The sequence below is a fragment of the Capra hircus genome, chromosome 3, assembly GCF_001704415.2.
Source record: "Capra hircus breed San Clemente chromosome 3, ASM170441v1, whole genome shotgun sequence".
Taxonomy (NCBI): Eukaryota; Metazoa; Chordata; class Mammalia; order Artiodactyla; family Bovidae; genus Capra; species Capra hircus.
In genome coordinates this window covers 14,157,424-14,178,289 of record NC_030810.1, presented here as the reverse complement: position 1 = coordinate 14,178,289, position 20,866 = coordinate 14,157,424, and the positions used below count along the sequence as shown (strand labels likewise).

The window sequence follows — 20,866 nt, the reverse complement described above, 5'->3', positions numbered from 1 at the left end:
ATCTATAATTGTAAAACTGTGATTTTTAATATGAAGCAGAGAGGGGAGAAAAGGGAGCAAAACAGATAAGCCTGCCCCCTAAAGCCAACTTTGGATTCATTAACTAGAATAAGGCTCACCAACTGTTCAATGTCCTATAGGAAATAACACGGTAAACAAAATCCCTTCCCATCGCTCCCTCACTTCTAGGTTATGCCCCAAATGAAACTGGCACAATAGACTGCATTAATAAAATTTATACCACTAAAGTTAAGGCAAGTTTCCTTGTAAATAACCCTCTCAATTCTCAGCTTCGAAAGAACACCCTAATCCCAATGGGGGTGGGCACCTTACCTCTGTAATCTGTAATGGTGGGCGCAGTCAACACAACAATGAAATGTGACGATGTGGGGAAGACAGGAGCAGGCAGCAACAACACAAAGTAACACATTCCACAATGTGAGCGGAGATGGGACGGAAGGTGGGGGAAACGTGAGTAAGTACAAGTATCAACCAAGAATACTGACTAAACGCAGGAATCAATTACCCAGACATAACAGTAATATATTAGTTGAAAAGTATGTAGTTACATGCTTTAAACTCCACTGCTGGTGGTTTGTTTCTCCTCGGCTCTAACTTCTCCCTAGTCAAGTATCTTTCTCTGAATGAGGAGCAAGCTGGTGGCCTCTTGAGTAGGGAAACGAATGTGCTGTCTGCATCTTGGAAGCAACAGGTCCAATAGCAATCTGACTTCACTTGAGGCATTTGCTGCTTCAAGATGAATTTACCCCAAAATCACCTCTGTTAAAGGATCACCACGATATCAAGTTTTCAAGAAAACCATACAGACAATTGATACACCAGCCAAGATGTATTTCACCCTTCTCCTAGCTGTCAGTGTAACCAATGCTTCCTGGAATAAAAATGCAAATGGGCAAAGGCTCCCAGTCTCTTGATAATGTATCACCAGCATACATGGTCTGGACATTCCTGGGCATAGGGACATACTGATACAGAGCCTCCTGCTTAGACTAAAGGACAGCTGAAGGTTAAATGAATTTAAGACACAGACATACCTGAGCCGACTGGGAAACAGCCTCGTCCAGAGCCAGGGCCCGCTGGCGCACCTCCTCTTTTATTTGGGCATATGTGTTTTCTGCTTTCTGGTATTTTTCTTCCACCATTTCCCCCTCTTCAGGGTTTAGCTCCTTTAGTTGAGGGCCTATCTTTAGCAGTTTATCAATATGAGGTTTGTGTTCAGCAATGGATTCCCTCAGTTGCTATGTAAAAAAATATGGATTAAAACGAGTCTTTTAATACCAGTTTGTTTGTTTAAATACTGTAATCAGAGCTCATACCAATGGAACAAAGTAAATTGATAATATCCAGCAAGTCCCAACATCTCACCATTTATGGAGGGGGCGAAAATCTAAGTCTTAGGGCACTGACTCTAATTCCCTTGATTTTTAAAAGCCAGTTCAGATATTCCGCCACCCAAGAAGCTTCCCAGAGACAGCCTCCCTCACTCTTGCTCTCAAAACAAAAGTATCCCACTGCCTTCTGCACTCAGAAGTACTTCTCTGTACTCCACTGCAGTCTCAGTGGTTTAATGTCTGTCTCCCTGTGCAGACTGGGAGACACTAAGCAGGACAAACTACAAACAATATTTCTGGGAATCCAACTGCTCCTTGACTCTACGGCTGGCTACTTCCAGTTCAATCTCCCTGTTACAGGAATGCAGAGATAGGAGTAAGCACAAGCCATATACAAACAAAATAAACATAAAAAACCCATCTTTGATGGTAATACCATCAGCTGAAGTGTCTACAAATTCTCCTTTCATCTTAAGTCTCTGCAGCAAATTGCTTTCTGACATTCCTGAGGTGGGGCTCTCACTCCAGCTGGGGCCTAACCACAAAGAAAAGGCCACCCAACCACACCCGAGTCTGCGAACACTGTTGTCGCTGGAAAGAGTTTAAGTTCCCTTGATTTTCATGTGGCGCTTTGTTAACTTCTCTAATACTCACATTCCTGACATCTCCATAATCTCATTCTTTAACTGATTCATATTAAAGAACAAAGGAAATATTTCAGATATGTATTTTTCCTGTGCAAAGAAATTCTAATGGGTTAAGAATTAACTTCAAAACAGACTTACACTTGGTAGGTACTCATAAACAGGCTGTTTCTCAAACTGTGCAGCCCATCTCCAGTTGTGTAATTAAATAAAACTCGGCATGCTCCTTACCCTCATTTCCTCTTGCTGCTGCCTGAGCTGCTCATGATCAATAGCCGGAGGAGGTAACTGTGCTATGAGTGCCCGAGTCTCCTCAATCCAGGGGCTAAGTTCCTCATAAGTTTCCCAAAACTGGTTCACTAAGACCTGTGCCCGCTCTAGGCGTGCGTAACGCTCTGAATTGAGCAGACTAATGGCTTCGTATTGCTGTATCAGAGACTCTGTCTTTTCCTATGGACGACAAAATGAAGTGTAAATATTATTAACATGATGAATCCTTCTTTAAATAAAAAATGTAAGTAGATATACACTAAAAAGTATAAAGGAGTATACACTAAAATGCAAAAAACCAAAAATCAATTAATCTAGCAAGTTTACAAGTGATTTTTATATTCTTTATACCTAACTGAATTTTTGAATTTTCCTATCACACATATGCATTATTTCTATAATTTTTAAAACATGAAAGTAGCTTTGCCAGCAGTAAAATAGCACAAGCACAACACAGCAAAAACAGGTCGTTAGTGAGTACCTTTCACAACTTCAGATCCAGCATTATTGTAATAGGTTGGTTTGACTGCATCAGGGGCTACAGTGGGGATTCGCTCATCAACTTTCATCTGTCTTTTCCTCTCTGATAAGAGTGTCCACAAACCTGCTATTTATACTTCACATGTTTCGTATGAGCTGCTCAATTTATGAAGATTTTTGAGGAAATAGTAGTTACCCATGCCCTTTACAAAAAAGGCTTCCTTTGTGGCTCAGCTGTTAAAAGAATCTGCCTGTAATGTGGGAGATCTGGGTTCGATCCCTGGGTTGGGAAGATTCCCTGGAGAACAGAAAGGCCACCCACTCTGGTATTCTGGCCTGGAGAATTCCATGGATTGTTTAGTCCATGGGGTCGCAAAGAGTCAGACATGACTAAGTGGCTTTCACTTTATAAATAAAACAAACAAAACTGGTGTACAAATGGATTCTGTTGGCCAATTCTTCTAGAAATGGGTAACAATTTTTTTAGAAGGCTCTAAGGTCCGTCTAGTCAAAGCCTTGGTTTTTCCAGTGGTCATGTATGAATGTGAGAGTTGGACTGTGAAGAAAGCTGAGCACTGAAGAATTGATGCTTTTGAACTGTGGTGTTGAAGAAGACTCTTGAGAGTCCCTTGGACTGCAAGGAGGTCCAACCAGTCCATCCTAAAGGAGATCAGTCCTGGGTGTTCACTGGAAGGACTGGTGCTTCCAATGCTGAAGCTGAAACTCCAGTACTTTGGCCACCTCATGCGAAGAGTTGATTCACTGGAAAAGACCCTGATGCTGGGAGGGATTGAGAGCAGGAGGAGAAGGGGACGAAAGAGGATGAGATGGCCAGACGGCATCACCAACTCGATGGACATGAGTTAGAGTGAACTCCGGGAGCTGGTGATGGACAGCGAGGCCTGGCGTGCTGTGATTCATGGGGTCGCAAAGAGTCGGACATGACTGAGCGACTGAACTGAATTGAACTGAAAGCAGGAATTAATATCTGGATCTGGTTCTGAAAAATCTATCTACCTGGAAACATAACTCATTACAGACTGAGGACGAGGAGCAATTCCTCTGTTATTAAGAACATGGATTTGCAATGCATTTCACATCATACAGTATGGCTGTTTAGACATTTGTGAACACAGGGTGAGGAGTCTGAATTCCTCAGGACATCATCTTGGACTTAAATATCACTATCAGTAGTAGAGGGGAAAAAACCCTTCTTAAACTATCATCTCACAATTGTACTTCCGAATCACCATGAGCAAGATAAGACTATGGTGAATAAACACATGCAGTTTACCTGCAGTATAGCTTTTTGCTCCTCCCCACATGTGCCAAAGATTTCACCACGATGACTGAAGAGTTCATCCATGGAATCTTTGTGTCGAATGATGTCAATGGAGAAAGCCTTCGAAAAGTAAACTACTGTTAAGTAACACAAGGACCCCGAGCCTGAGTTAGTGAAAAGTCAGACATACTCTATGAAAAATCCTTTGCTTTAATAAAGTCACATTAAAAACTGTTCTTAAGAAGTTTGACACTTTGTCTATCCACCTATCTCCAATGCTTATCTTTCAGTAGCTTACAAAAATATCTTCCGCCCTGAAAACCCACATAGAAAATTGCTAACTATTCTTTCCTGGATTAACAGACCTATTTCTCCCTTTTCACAAAGCAAAAAGTCCCTTCTTCATCCTAGCCAAATATTTATAAAATTAAGTCTCTATCCACCATCATGACTCTAAATCATTCTACTTGACTTGGAATAGCCAGAAACTCTGTGCTAGTCACTCTAAGTGACTGATGATTCTTCTAGCTCAAAACGGAGTGACTGTGCCAGTGACGTACCTTCTGAACCTGCAGCTGAGCTGTGGTCTGGTCCTGTTCCAGGCGAATTGGACCCAGGGCCATCAGTTTCCGTTTTGTTTCAGCAACCCAAGCTAGCTCTGCATCAGCAGCTTGCTCATACTGACAGACATATCGAAGAAAAATGGACATATTACAGCCACAGCCAGTGTCTTCCTTCTAAGAATTCTAACTTATTCAACACAGAAAGGCCTAGATTTCCAGTAATGCAGTTTACATCTCACAGAGTAAAGCCCAAATTGGTGAGAACTTCATAAAAGTCACAAATCCAAGATGCAGACAATTTAGCATTGATTATATTTCAACAAATATGAGTTGATCCTATTCCAACTTCTTGGGAAAGACATTCCAGAACCCAGTCAATGGTTCCATAGCTAGAAATAACAATGGAAACTAAGACTCTTCAAAAGAAATACACTTTCTAATGAGAGTACTTTTATGAGACTGTGCTCTCTTTCTGCCAATCTTTTTCCTATCCACACACTAAATAGCAGTAGTCATATGTTTAAATACAAACTTAACATGGCAGCAGATGGCGGAGCCAAGTTAACTTGGAACTACTCGCTTAGCTAAAGAAGTTTAAGACTGCCGAAGAACAGCAAGCCTTTAAATGGGATGCAGCAGGCAATGACAAGTCATACGCAAAGACATCAACAAGAGAACATGTTCTATGTGGCCACTGTTTAATAAGGGCCCCTCAACCTTCTGTCTTCCTTATCAATGTTGCCCAGTTACACTAACATTTAAAGATTTAAAGAAAAGTTCCCAAGTGTGATAAATCTCATTCTGAAATATCTGGCCACAATTTGGAATCAAAACAAACTTCCGTGGGGTTCAGAAAGCAACTACTTATCACCATGAACCCAAGGGGTCATGTTATATTATTTTTTGCACCATGGCACATTAATAGGTGCATATCCACCTACAAAGAAAAACAACTTTTCCCAGGAAGGAGGAAGGACAAATGATTGAGGGAAACATGACACCTGTGTTTACTGACAGCGTTCTATTTTGGATGGCTCTGCTATTTTGGTTAGCATATTTGATAGTAATTATAGTTCTTGGTTCTGTCCCCTCTTCCATCTAATGCTGAAACACTTGATGATGTCAAACTAAGACTGATGCATTCAGACCTTTTCGATCTAGGTATTATCTACCCTTATCACCATCTGCCTCTAAGCAGGGCATTAGCAAGGAAAGGGCCCACACACTTTTCTTTTCCAAGGTCTTTTCTCCTCAAAGGGGTCAAGTATCTTCAGTCAAACCTGGATCTACCCTCACATAACTTTATCAAATCACTTCCTGCCACTGAGATAATTTGCTGCATCAGATTTAGCTTGATCTCATTTATTCCTATTCCAGGAACTGTATGTATGTGGGTCATAGTTTTGTACTTCCCATTTATATATCCCTGCTGCCTAAAATATTAATGCAGGGGTGTTTATAAAGATTACCTGTTGTGATCTCTGAATAGCAGCATCAATTTCATCCACCCTTTGTCCAACAGTGTCACTGACCAGCTTGTACTGTTCGTTGGCGTCGGACACGAGTTTATCCAGCCCTTCTCTGGCTCTCCAGGGCACCAGCTCTAAGAGAGCACGGCTCACCTCATTCACTGTGTCCAACACCAGCCTGTGCTCCATGACCTCCTTCTTTAGTTCCTAAAGAGGGAAAAAAGTTTTCAGGCCATCTCTTGCTAAATTAAGCACATTAGCAGCTGCGCTGGGTGGAAAATGCTCACTCTACCACACATCCCAGCAGGGCTCTGACCTCCTTCCTTCACTTATTTTTTTCTCTTGTCTCAGATTTTTCAGTCACTCCACAGCCTGACTTTAGGCTCAGCTGCTTAGAACTGTCAGCAAGACTTTTCAGGCCAGACTGTCTCTGGGTAACATGAACGGTATTTCTTGCTTTTTTTCCTCCTTACTTCAACAGAATGATAAATAATGCTTCAATCATAGGCATTTATTTACCTCAACAAATGCACCGTATTTCTGTGCATCTAGAACTGCACAGGTCCTGCAGGAGAATTAGAGATGACTATGAGGTACTCTTTTAGAGAGTGAACTATGACAATAAGTTCTAAAATGTTCCATATGAAGCAAGCTTCCTAGGGTATTCAGATTCAATCTTTTTTCTTCTTCAGACCATGATAAATGCTCTTATATAGGCCTGTCCTTATGTCAAAACTTATTTTTCCACGAATAAACAGAAAACAAGGCAGACAGACATTTTTGGTTTAGATTTCAGGTAAAGATAGATGGTGTAAAACTCAAGAATTGGAACTTCAGGATTCTAAGAGAAAAATTCTTTCCCTTTACAGTGTGGGATGTCAGCTCACCTTCTGTCTCTGCTGAAACTGGGGTATTTGTTCCCCTGTGGGGGACTGTCCTCCGCTGGCTGCCAGCTCCTCCTCTACCTCCCTCAGCCACCCAGTCAGTTCCTCATATGTAGACTGGAACTTGGTGGCCAGCTGCCGGGCTTGCTCTAAGGTTCTGAGAGCCTTGGAGCTAGTGACTGTGATGTCTGCATAGCGAGTCTTTATGCCATCCAGCTTCTCTTGAATGAGCAATACCTCTTCACCTGTAGGAGACAGCACACAGTTTATTCATGTCTAATAGGCTACAAGGGAGCCCTTTTAACCTCTCTTTATTCAAGTCAGAGCTTAACTTTTATGGATACTCTCTCCCTATGGCAGTGACTTCACCTAGCGTCCCACACCAAGGGAAGTGGGAAAGAAACCTTCAATCAGTAAAAGAAATGACTTCTGAGATTATTAGGATCTGAGTTTGACTGCAGATTTTTCTAGACACTTTTGGCATCTTTCAGTAAATGCTGGCAATTCAACATATTGGAGGGCAGGGAGAGTTTTCATCTATAACCAGATCTGAGACAATATAGTGTTTCAATAAAAGATTTAGCAGGAAATAGAAACCCAAGCCCCAGTCGCCAGGAAGCACATGATAATACAATCAGTGAGTATTAAGCCCCTCCCATCTACAAAGAGAAGTGGCTAGTGCAGAGTGCTGATTAATGTCTGTATGACCAGGCGCTAATAGATGCACTTTTCAAAGTACCTGTGGTTTGTTTCAGAAGAGCCTGACCGTTTTTAATAGCTTGATCTACATTCTTCTTTCTATTAACAATTTCTTCATTTAAAGCCTGAAAGGAAAGAACACCATTAATCCTAAAACTATGACACAACAAAGTGGAAGAAATGTGAGACCCTTAAGAGACCAAATTTAAAATAAGGAGATGAATATCAGTTTAAACATGAGATATTTGATTCCTTCGTTTTCTCTTTGGTTACCCCTTTAATTACTCAGAACAATGAAATCAGATACTTATAGGCAAGCCTTCCTTTGATGAGAAGAGATTTAGGACTTAATCCACTTTACTAACCTATTGGTACCAAACCTGAACCCAAGAAAGGCAGAAGAATTCAGCAAAAATGTCTACTAGTCCAAAACAAAGGAAAAGGCATAAAGTTCAAAAAAAGAAAATCAGCAATAACAGGCCAACTTAAATTAGAATCCTAGTTAAAAACTCTCAATATCTGAAGTCAATGAAGTAGAAGAATCTACCATTTCCAAAGAAATTCCATAAAAACAAAACAAAATGGCAAATTGTTCTTTCTACTAAGATGACCCAGAATTCCTGCACTTCGAGCATATAAATTCTAGAAACATTTAAAAAGTTACCACTATATGATCAAATGCTGAGCACTGTTAAGTAATCTGGTTTTCTTAAAGTTTTGGGCATCCCTGGTGGCTCAGATGGTAAAGAATCTGTTTGCAATGCAGGAGACCTGGGTTTGATCCCTGGGTCAGGAAGATCCCCTGGAGGAGGAAACGGCAACCCACTCTAGTATTCTTGCCTGGAGAATTCTATCGACAGAGGAGTCTGGCAGGCTACGTCCATGGGGTTGCAGAGGGTTGGACATGACTGAGTGACTAACACTTTGTTAAAGTACATACTCCTCTGCATAAGTGCTCAAGTGGTAGCTGAATGATACATTCCTGAGTGATGTAAAACATGAGTTGGAATAGAGATGGCCCCTGATTACACTCTGGATCATCTTCTAGAATTAATGACTCAGTTTGTTAAGTATTTCCATGGACTCACCAAAAAATAGATTAGTCCTTAGCAACTAAGCACTGTGTATAAAATAAATTTGAAATGTTTGGAATAAAAAAAAAAGGGGGGGGAGAGAGAGAAATGAAGACAAACATGAATTAAAATGACAAAATAACTTAGTAACATAACCAGTAAGAATGGAAAGCATGAATACCAGGTGGTCAGCATGCTGCTTCTCGAGGACATCCTGTCTGTAATCCTTTACGAACACTGAACTGAGTTTGTCCTCAACCTCGGCCAGCCAGTTGAGCACCTCCACCTCATCCTCCCCGAAAAGCCTAGCATTAGACAGGGCTTGTTCAAGCAGGGCTGCTTTCCGACAGCACCGGTCTTGAATCTCATTGAATCGGGCCTGCAACGAGTCTAGCCTTTCTGACAGCACAGCCTGCTCTGCAGGACTCGTCAGGGAGGAGAGGGACTGCCCAACTGTGACTGCCTGGTGCACATCTGTTGCATGGCTTTCTATTTCTTCCTCCAGAGCCTGGAAATCCAGATGGGAAAAATGAATAACAGAAAAAAAATAAATGAAAAGTAAACATGAGACAATGAATCACAAATGATATAATAAATAATAAGTTTACCTATGGAAGGGTAAAAATAACATAAAAACAGAGAACAAAAAGCTGTTTTTTCTGATGGTAGCCTATAAGTCCAATTCTGTTTTTACTTGAAGAATGTGACTAGTCCAATTAATAAGTGGACCATATTTTAAGTTAAACTTATTAAAAAAAAAAAAAAAACCCAAAATACATCTTTTAGAATGCTGCAGGAAGTTTTCTAGGATTTCTGATTCCAGTTTTGTGTTTTCATTTACCATAACTACTTCCTACCTTGTGCCGAATGATCTGCTGCTGTATTTTAGCAGTCTGGGTGCCAACAGGTTCTGAGTTGGCGAGTTTTTTCTCTGTGACAGATAAGAAGTCAGAAATAGGCTCAGCTGTCTCATGGAATTGTTTGGCCAGAACCAGGATATCTTCCAGCTGTTTCTGCCTACAAGAATATATAGAACAAGCTGCTCAGGCAAAAAGTCACATTAAAACTGTTAACAGTACTATATTCAGTAAAAGACCAATCTTAACCAGGCACATCTGAAATATCAATAGCAAACAGAACACACAGAAAACAGCACTTTGCTGTTTTAAAGGCTTGCAGTACCTTATTTAGGTTCTGTCACGACCTTGTGAGACAGGCATCATTATGCCACTATTATAAAAAGAGAAAACCAAGCCTGAAGGCTTAAAGAAAGATCTGTCCAGATCACCCACAGGGTAGCAATGGCACAGTGAGAATTAGAATCAGACCTTCTACTCTTTCTCCGATGGGATGTAGCATGTGCATCCTCTGTGCATGTGACCAAAATAGTGTTTAAAGGAGTGGAAAATCGATCAGCCTTCATTTCTCTTTTCCCTGTCACTGCTACCTTCACTTATGAAGAGAAAAGACAGGATTTGAAGAGCACAAGTAGATCAAGCTATGAACAAGAACTTCCTTCCTATCGCCCCTAAATCAGTCAGGCTTCTAGTAATTTCAAGCCTCAGAGCATAACTTTGAATTCTGACTTAAGGCAAAAAAAAAAAACAACCTCAAACTAGCTGAATCTGCTAAGGCAAATGGGACCCAAAAGAACTATGTACTTTATAACTGGAATTTTGAATCTGGAATCTTAAATCTTATTTAATATAACATCCATACTAAGTGCGGATTTCAAATACCCTATAGATTAAAATCAGCCAATTACAAAGGAGAGGGGAAGCCTGAATACTGAAGGCAGCCTAATAAACAAAAGACACAAAAACAAGCATAGAACTATATTAGCACACAAAATAATAATCAAAGGCCATAACAATGACTCTGGACCATTAAGATCAGAGAGACTAAGTGCTATGTTACTTGAAAAGGGCCTGGGTGATGGGAAGTACTTATATTTCAGTAAACCTTTACTAAACATCTGCTTTGTGTCAGGTCCTATGCTGGGTACTCTGGACAAACTTATATTAATAATAAATGATTTAATATAAAGACCTGCCATTTGAATTATCCGGAAATGTAATGCTTGAGTGTAAAGAAAAATGTATTTCTAGATGCTATTTTTAAATGTCAATATAAAGTACAGAATTTCCTTTCTTAGTTTATGTCAACCTTCAAACTACATCTTCAATCAATACAACTAAAACATAATCTTAAATAAATTGCTTGGTGGTTTATTTTCATTGGTTAATGACCTGCTTAAAGATTTTACTCTTTTTGCTTTAAACTTTTAAAAACATTTTTATATTTTATATTGGAGTACAGCTGATTAATAAAATTAATGTTAGTTTTATTAGTGTTTCAGGTTTACAGCAAAGTGATTCAGTTATACATATATATGTGTCTATTTTTTTCCAAATTTTAAATTTTAAAAATGTAATTCTTAAAGAACTGTCCTAGACTGTTAGATCTTTCTGAATTATCTATGATTCCAGGATTTGAAAATCTGAAGAAATCACTGTAACAGGATTTGGGGTAGAAAAGAGAAGAGCTAAAATAATTTGGAGGCATCAGAAATACTATATTGAAGAACCTAAACAGAATTCTTTAGGATGCCTTAACAAATGCTGCTGCTCTTGGTATTTCTCTTTAAAATACTGGTCCAGAAACTGTGTTCGGAACATGGAAGCAAGTAGGATAGAAGGAAAGATTCATAAATAGATACATTAGGAACAATCATGACTTTAGTGAGCTTAAGGACCTAGGAGGTAAGCACATAAAATAATGATCATAATACAAGGTACACATGAAGAGTTAGGGCAGTTAAGAGGAAGATGAAACTACTCTATGCTTGGGAATAAAGAAAAGCTTCATAAAAGCAGGGGAGATGAACAAAAGTCTTTCATAGAAGATGGAACACCATCAGCAAAGACAGAATTCGGAAACTGACCGAAGACACTGAAGAACTGAACATGGGTTACTTTGACCATAAAGAATGAGAAGAACAGCAGAAACTAAGAAGACTCTTGAGAGTCCCTTGGACTGCAAGGAAATCCAACCAGTCCATCCTAAAGGAGATCAGTCCTGGGTGTTCACTGGAAGGACTGATGTTGAAGCTGAAACTCCAATACTTTGGCCACCTCATGCAGAGAGCTGACTCACTGGAAAAGACCCTGATGCTGGGAAAGATTGAAGGCAGGAGGAGAAGGGGACAACAGAGGATGAGATGGCTGGATGGCATCACCGACTCGATGGACATGGGTTTGGGTAGACTCCGGGAGTTGGTGATGGACAGGGAGGCCTGGTGTGCTGTGGTTCATGGGGTCGCAAGGAGTCGGACACAACTGAGTGACTGAACTGCACTGAAGAAAGGTGGGTTAGGGCCACCTTTGAATGGTGGGCTAATGAGACTATTTTATAGGCAACAGGCAGTCATTAGTTGTCTCTGACTGTGCAGAGGGAAGGCCTGACGGGAAACAGCAGTAGAGTGGTTACGGTTAGCTAGTTAGGAGGCTGCCCTCAGGTGAGCTACCTCATGGGAACGAGCCCAAGTGAGAGTTCATAAGTCATGAACTGAGGCAAGTGAGCTGGAATCAGAGAAATGGATGGAGAGGAAAGATACTGTAGACATAAAATAGACAGAATTTAGTATCCTGATAGATATGGGACACAAAGCAGGGGAGGGAAAAAATGATAAAAAGAAAATGAGGCTGAGGTTTTAAACCCAGGTAGTTGGAGGGTCAATGGTACTATTACTGGAAATGGATGGAAAGAGAGAAGGAAAAAAGCAGTGCAATTTGGAAATGAAAGTAAGTTGAATTCTTTCTTTTGTTTCTCATACTAACATGGGCAAGTAAATACTTCGTAGCTCAGATGAGAAACAAGCCAGCCATGAACAGGTAAAGAGACTGAAGAGGGGGTTACCTCTAGACTACCCATAGCTACCTAAATAATAAGTGATCAACTTTATGACTCTCATACTCATTTCTGATTCATTATCATTTACTTTTAAAACTGGGAACAGTACCAGCTGAAAGTAAAGACCCAGTGTGACTTATTAAGTTCAAGTGACACTGGACAAACTGATAGCTATGGAAAGAGAGAGGAAGCACCTCCGTGGAGGAGAGAAGTACACTGCCTGCCTGCAGCTTTTGGTGAAGACAGTCCATGCAACTCTTGAATGCTCATTTAATAGAACCACAGGCTAGCTCCTAGATGCAGGCTAGCTCCTAGATCCCTTAATACTGGGATAAGTTAACAGAAAAGAAACATGATACTTTTCAATTCCAAGTATCAGAAACATTATTGATAAATATTAATGGGAAAAAAAAGAAATCTCTTTCCAAAACTCAGAGAATTACTTGGCTGGATTGTAGGAGTCCACGTCTCTCATTTGGAAGCATGATATGATGATATCGCAACTGAGCACCATCACAGAGCAATGAGTCTCCCAGCTCTCAGAAACTGACGGAAGAGCTGAGGCTCATTTCCTGAGAGTCACTCTGGTTATGCGGATCATCTCTAAAAACTTATCCCTCTTCAAGATAAAAGCTGTTAAACACCTCCGGAGCTCCATGAGCGTCATCCAGGGGCTTTTACAGCATCTCAGTGACGCAAGTCAAAACCCGTCTCTGACTTCTCTCTCAAAAGCCCCTTGGCTTTACCTGGCTGTTGCCTTGCTGAGTAGTCCAGTCCATCTACTTTCAAGACTCTCCAGCTGTCCAGTGATCTTCTCTCTATCAGCCAGCTCAGCTGACTGTGCTATTCTGCCTCCTTCTGCTTGAAGCATGTCTACTGTGGCCTTTCGATCATCTAGTAGCCTCTGGAGCAACTGATGTACATGTTTAAAGAGAATGAAAAATGATAACATGGGGTCACTTTTAAAATCCGAAACAAGGAAAACATACAAAAGCCAAAAACCTCACCTCACCGAGCCCTAAGTTTAATTGAACAGGGAAGTGTTTTTTTTTTTTTCCTCAACTTGAGGCAAAAACATGAGATATAATTCCTACCACTCATATAAACTTTTCCTACACTCAGGTTTTTAAATGGAGCAGTGACTGTCATTATGTGACTGAAAAGGAATTTAATTTGAACCAAAAGAAAAAGGCACTGAAGTGGAAATTAAACCAAGGGGGCAGGGAACCAGCGAGAACCTTATACATGATATACAACATTATTTAGAATACTGCCGACCCTAAAAACACTCAAAATCTCTTAAGATAAAGTGGTGACAAACACTGAAACAGGATAAGTGAACCAGCAAAACTTCTCAGTTCAACATACGGCACGGTAAACTAGGAGATTACAAAGGTGACGAAAATCAATTTCCATCTTTCTTTTCTGGATCACACAAGGTAGGTTAGGATTCCACTAAACTCCTAACTGTGCTCCTGAAACTATAAGCAAACTGTGTCGTCTGTCATTCCCTTCGGCTGTTACCGTTCACTGCCCCAACATTCTCCCTTACCTTCTGTTCTTGGATCTGGGCTTTCACCACTTTATACTCAGCAGATGGAGGCTTCTGATTGGCTATGAGCTCCTCAGTGTCTGCCAACCAGCTGAGCAATGGCTCCAAGGCATCTTGGAACTTCCCACAATGCAACAAAGCCTCTTGCAGTTGTGCGATTCTTTGTGCAACCTGTTTCACAGACACAGAGGAGAAAGGGGAGAGTTCTGAAATGACTTCTCATCCCTTTTCCTAACTCCAGGTTGGAACTACTAAAGTTTTATTTGCATTCAGGTGCCATGGAAACTTGAAATTGCCATATCTTTTTTCTATGCCCTCCATTCACTCACCTTTTTATTTAGTGTGTTCCACCGAGCGTTGATTTCTTCCATGTCATGTTCCAAACCCTGCACATCGCAGTTTTTTCCGGCACTCTGAATCAAGCCCTGGCCAAGCCCATTCACCTGTTGCAGTTTCATCTGAAGAGGATCCACCTGTTCTTTCTGAAACATCTAGATAAAGATGATTTAATCTATAGGCATGACAGTGACTGGTTATTCTTGGGGGAGGCATGCTTTAACAAAGGAGGGCTAGCGGGTAACAAGACGAAACAAGCCACTTGTACAAGAAGTATCAAATAAGAATGTGGTTTCACATTTCAAAACATTCTCCTATGGACAAGCAATTACAGAGAGTTATGGCACTACTTAGGCATTTAAACCATGACTCATAGTTTGTTTCTGTTGTTAATTTTTTAATGCAAAAAGCTCTGGAGAATAAAGAAGCATCAGCCTCAAGATACCATGAAAGTGTGATGCATTATCAATCCTAAATGGGAAGGGTGATATCAAATGACTAGTACTTAAGATTAAAAATACCTTGGGGGATAGCTTTAACCAACCATGATACATGCAATGCTCTTCTCTGACTAGGACTAATAATTAACCAAAACACATTAATGGTGTGAAGAATCCCAACCCCATAGCTTAATACCCCTGTGGCCATTTAATTCCATTCTGTTCCAAGGCCACAGACCACCAACAGCCAATAATCTTGAAGTAGTATTCCTCTGATTACAAAGAGAAGTGGGCCAGTATTATAGGGAGATGTCCTTAACAACTTCAGACATATTTTAAGCAAGACTCAGATATACATAAAATATTTCAAAAACAGCGATACTATATATCCATGTTTACCATGAAACAATGGAATTTTATAACTGTAAACAAGTGTAACAAGCAATGTGAGTGTTTCTTTCTAGTGCAGTCAAGGTCCATTATTACTTAGAAATTTATAAAAGGAAACAAAGAGAACAGTACTTCTGCCATTCCAATGGTATTAAGGAAAAAAATGAAATAAATATTTGTCCCTAAGATCAGATTTCTCTCAATTGTCAGAGGATAAAATCAGCCACATTCCACTAGTCTAGATTTATTTCCATTCCTTTTTCTTCCACATAAAGTTCCTTCAAGCTCAGGGAGACAGGGGAATCAATGAAAGCTGAAGAATCCAAGAGGACAAAAATAAATGCAAAAGAAAATTATAAGTTTGGGTAAGACTAATTTTGGCCTATGTGAGACCACAGATCACACTAGGATTAGGAAACTGATTCTAGAAAGAATGGTCTGTGGCTGAACAAGTGAGTCACAAGGAGGAAAGGCCCCAGGGGACACTGAGAAAGGAAGGTTATAAAGGTAATTGCCAGTGGGCTTCGTTTTAGACTACAATTTGATTACACCATATTGTTAGGCAACTCTACACAGCAGTTCAGCTAAAAATGACTGTTACTCCAATAACACGGTTCCTGGAGAAAGCAAGTGCTATGATTCCACTTGGTATTAAACGTGCTTTCACTGAAGAACAATCAGAGCAGAGGGGAAAAAACAACATGGCTGTGGGAGGGGCGGGAAAGGTGAAGGGAGCAGAAATGCCTGAAGTACAGACGGAAGGTGTCCAGTCCACACGGAAGAGCCCCCATTTACCCAGCAATCAAGTCCTGTCTCATGCTGTGACTGATATGTAATTTTTCCTGAGTCGTCCAATATGGCAGCCAACAGTTACATGTGGCTAGTTAACTAGAAATTCAGTTCCTCCACCCCACTAGCCTCATTTCATGGGGTCAAAGGCCATGGGTGGCTAAGGGTCTCATGTACTGGGCAACAGCGAATACCTCCATCTTGGCAAGAAACTCTACTGGTATCAGTGTAAATCATACAGAAAAGTAAAAACATAATTTAAGTAGCTTGATAATCTCTTCCATATAACAGAGCCAATTCTTTTCTTAAAATTTGGATTTACTTTGCTCGTGAACATTTCACATAATGTATTTGAGATTTCTTCAGTTCCCATGTCCACTCTATGGATTGACAGGGAATGGGTATTTGTCTTTTTTTTTTTTTCCCCCAGAAGTTTAAAAATATATGAAAATGCCTCTACATACTAGTACTCTTTAAATATTTATAGTAAACACAAGTGAATAGAATGTTAAAGAAAATAAATCTGAAAAAGCTCCTTTCTCTTAATTCCTAAATAAAGCTGTTTTGCAAAACTTGTGCTTTTATATATATTAAAATTCCTACTCCTTAGTATTTCATGGCACATGGACTGTGCCGTGTTACTAACTGACCAGTGCTGGCAGACATTTCCCAGAGCAGAACACTAGTAAAAATTATTGCATGGCTGTAAGATACAACAGGGACATAAAACAGAAAATTTCCCAAAGAACTTCTTAAAACACTTTTATCTATAGTAATACCACATTCTCCCAGCGTTCATCCTGACTGATCCTTTTTTGATATCCTTCGTGCACTTCCTCTTTCTCTTCTAGATCTCCAAATGTTAGTCTTAGAGGGGCAGAGATAAGGGTAGGACGCCAGTCCTGAGGCCTTTTCTCAATCTACACTCCCCTAAAGGCAATTCTACCCATTCCTATGGCATTCCTTACCATAATAAATGCTTATTACTCTAAAAATTATATATATATATTGAATTTCAAATCTAAATATCCACCTATTTTCCTTAATATTGCCACACACCATTCCAAAGTTGAACAGTAAACCTGCTAACTTCCTCTCCCCCAACGCTGCTCTTCCCTGAGCAATTCCCTACTGGCCTCACTGTGAGCCTAGCTGACACTGGGAGCCTAGCTCACACCCTTAGAGTTTCTCCTGTCCTTCTGCTGACCCCACCGAGGACTGTACGGTACAGTAAATCACTTCTCCGTTGTCAAGGGCTTTGTAGATAATAGATACTGTTTAATAATCATCAGGACCATGTAGCCCCTATGCTCTGCTAGTCCCCAAACAATGAAAACCTTTGCTGATGTATATTCCTAGTCCCATAGAGCAGAACCCATTCATAAATCTTGCCTTAGGAATACAAGTCCTTTTCCCAAGCACCAATCCCCACCCTCTAGGTTAACTGCAGAACTGTCCCGGTTGGCCCCATGACGGTGCAGAGTGCAGCTGCGAAAGCATCTGGGTTGTAGTTGCCTAATGCTACCCTGAGAGTAAGTTGTTGTTTGGTTGCTCAGTTGTGTCTGACCCTTTCGTGACCCCATGCACTGTAGCCCACCAGGCTACTCTGTCTATGGGATTTTCCAGGCAAGAATACTGGAGTGGGCAGTCATTTCCTTCTTGAGGGGATCTTCCTGACCCCCATCTCCTGCTTCGGCAGGCGGATTCTTAACTGCCGAGACACCAGGGAAGCCTGAGAGTAAGTTACTCCATAATAAACGGATCCATTGATTATATGGAGCTGCCTGCCTTCTTTTTTGGTCTCAAAATGCCTTCTCAGTTCAATGGGTACTTTTTGTTTCTTCCACCCTCCAACATCCATCCACCCATCCACTCAATGCCATCCTTGATAACTTCCCCTCACTACCCCCCAACATGAAAACCATTATCAGGTCTTACTGATTCTGCCCCTAAACTGTGTCTCAGATCCATCCAACTGTCTGCAAATCCACTGACTCTCCATCCAAGCCACCCAGACAATTGTAACTGGGCAGGCCTCTCTACTTTGTCCTTGATCCCCTACAATCCATCCTAAACATAGTAGCCAGTGTGATTTTTTAAAGTTGCAAACCATTCTGTGTTTTCTGAATTCCATGTCAAATATAATATAAACTATCAAAATATAAGACAAAAGAAATCTGAGATTTATAAACCCAAATAATGTTAAAAATATTTTTTGTCAATGTGAACCAGCTTTCTCTATCTTTAAGCTGAGTCATCCTTTAATAATTTCACTCCCCTACTTCAATCTTTCAATACTTGCCTATGGCTTTTAAGGTAGAGATCCTTGAGGATTTCTTTCTCAGCCCCTGCATCATCTGGCCTCTTTCTACCTTTCCAGGTTCACTGCAAGACACTCTTCTGGAAACCCTGTTTACTGTGGTCTGGTCACTTGGCTCTCTTTTGTTTTTAACATGGCAAGCTCTTTCCAGTTTCCATTTCCTTTGTCCAGAATGCTCTTTGACTAAGTAACTTCTATTTATCCTTCAGGTTATAGTTTTAAAACTGTTTCCTTGACACTACAACTGAAATTAAATACCCCTAATGTTTTTTATCATAACTTTTATTATTTTTTATTCAAAGCATTTGCCACTATTTATAACCATATATGGAGAAGGCAATGGCACCCCACTCCAGTACTCTTGCCTGGAAAATCCCATGGACGGAGGAGCCTGGTGGGCTGCAGTCCATGGGGTTGCAAAGAGTCGGACACGACTGAGCAACTTCACTTTCACTTTTCACCTTCATACACTGGAGAAGGAAATGGCAATCCACTCTAATGTTCTTGCCTGGAGAATCCCAGGGATGGCGGAGCCTGGTGGGCTGCTGTCTATGGGGTTGCACAGAGTTGGACATGACTGAGGTGACTTAGCAGCAGCAGCAGCATAACCATATATTTGTATCATTTTTGCTTAATTTCTGCCTCCCCTGGGCTTCTCCAGTGGCTCAATGGCAGAGAATCTGCCTGCAATGAAGGAGATGCTGGTTTGATCCCTGAGTCTGGAAGATTCCTTGGAGGAGGGCACAGCAACCCACTCTAGTATTCTTGCCTGGAGAATCCCATTGACAGAGGAGCCCAATGGGCTACAGTCCACAGGGTTGCAGAGTCAGACAGGACCGTAGCAACTTAACACGCATGCTGCCTCCCCTGCTACACTGAAGTTCCACAAGAACAGGGACCATGCCAACTCCATTTACTGCAGAAGCTCCAGTACCCAACACAGAGTACTGCGTATACGATCAGTAGTTATCCAGTAAATGAATGAATCCTTGTAGAGAAACAGTGTAAGAGAAAGCAAATAAATCCATAAAAGTTCTGTTGATTGGCTGAGGATTCAAGTGTTGAACCAAGATTGTGAGGCTCCCCAATTTTTGCTTAAAAACTTCCTTGGCAAATTCTTAATTTTATAGGACCACTATTTTATACAAATGGTTGTTTTCTTCATTGAACCAGTGACTGGAAATAAGTCTAAGGAAGTCTACACATGAGAAGAAGGCATAAAAAAACCACAGATTGCTCTTAGAGAACGTAGGATCCCACTATGGAAATAGCAAACAAGTTCTGGCTTTTCTTTCTTCTACCAAACCTGGTGATTGCGATTAGAATGGTTATATCTATTTTAACCATGTACACATGTGAACATTATACATACACACAAAGAGGATCTAAAGCAACTCATTCTAAATCACAGATTTTGCAGCTGGGCTATTATTTGTTTCTCCTGTCATTTATATCAGCCAATATTTCATAAAATGACTACCTCATGTAGCTGCCAGACTACCAGAGATCCCAGAGACTGACTTAAGAGTTTCTCTGAATATTTTTCCTTTATGTAGATTTGACTGGTTCTTTATAATGAAATCGACTATTGCTGCAGGCTTTATACTAGAAATAGTCTGTGTAATCAAGTATGCTGGTGACTTTGCATAGGATGCTGGGATCTTGGTGTCAATCCCAAATTCAGTAAAACTGAGAAAAGTGGATCAAATCCATCAATCTGAAAGGTGATGCACTCTAACTTGATGGGGTGCTCCATTACAAAATAACTGTGAAGTCCAGGTGACACCACCGCCACACAGCTAAGCGGAAAACCTGTGGCAAAGTAGACGGCTTCTAGCCTGCAATCAAAATGATCTTTCCTTGCTGGCAGCTGCATGTTTAATTGGTCCTAGCTGACTAAGGCTGCCTTGAAAGGTTCTGCAATTGAGGTGAACCCAACTTTCTCGCAGCATCTATGGATAGTCAGGAGATTAACATTCATCCACTTGGTCAACAGGAATGCCTACTACAGGGAAGGCGCTGTTTTGGGTCCTGGAGATGGTACAAAAGTAAAACCACCTTGGCACTCAGGTACCACTGACTATATTTGATTAAACTTCTAACTCCTTCCCTCCTTCAGTTCAGTTCAGTCACTCAGTCTTGTCTGACTCCTTGTGACCCCATGAATTGCAGCCCGCCAGGCCTCCTGTCCATCACCAACTCCCAGAGTTCACTCAAACTCATGTCCATTGAGTCGGTGATGCCATCCAGCCAACTCATCCTCTGTTATCTCCTTTTCATCCTGCCCCCAATCCCTCCCAGCATCAGTCTTTTCCAATGAGTCAACTCTTCGCATGAGGTGGCCAAAGTATTGGAGTTTCAGCCTCAACATCAGTCCTTCCAATGAACACCAAGGATGGTCTCCTTTAAGA

The 20,866-nt window shown here is 40.8% G+C and overlaps 1 protein-coding gene across 12 annotated transcripts in view; it reads right to left on the bottom strand.

The window, feature by feature from the left end:
- LOC102169353 (microtubule-actin cross-linking factor 1) overlaps positions 1-20,866 on the bottom strand; it is a 340,864-nt gene that overhangs the window by 40,573 nt on the left and 279,425 nt on the right. For 8 of the 12 annotated variants that reach the window (XM_018042111.1, XM_018042104.1, XM_005678667.2 and 5 more), the window contains 13 exons: positions 14,510-14,671; positions 14,181-14,351; positions 13,375-13,541; positions 9,574-9,733; positions 8,898-9,224; positions 7,684-7,768; positions 6,948-7,189; positions 6,061-6,267; positions 4,589-4,708; positions 4,041-4,148; positions 2,228-2,446; positions 1,056-1,259; positions 334-342 (listed from right to left, as the gene is read on the bottom strand). In XM_018042111.1, the coding sequence (XP_017897600.1) occupies positions 334-342; positions 1,056-1,259; positions 2,228-2,446; positions 4,041-4,148; positions 4,589-4,708; positions 6,061-6,267; positions 6,948-7,189; positions 7,684-7,768; positions 8,898-9,224; positions 9,574-9,733; positions 13,375-13,541; positions 14,181-14,351; positions 14,510-14,671 (2,181 nt within the window). The remainder of the gene's footprint in view (positions 1-333; positions 343-1,055; positions 1,260-2,227; positions 2,447-4,040; positions 4,149-4,588; positions 4,709-6,060; positions 6,268-6,947; positions 7,190-7,683; positions 7,769-8,897; positions 9,225-9,573; positions 9,734-13,374; positions 13,542-14,180; positions 14,352-14,509; positions 14,672-20,866) is intronic. The other 4 variants (XM_018042139.1, XM_018042144.1, XM_013962976.2 and 1 more) reach the window with 3 other exon arrangements.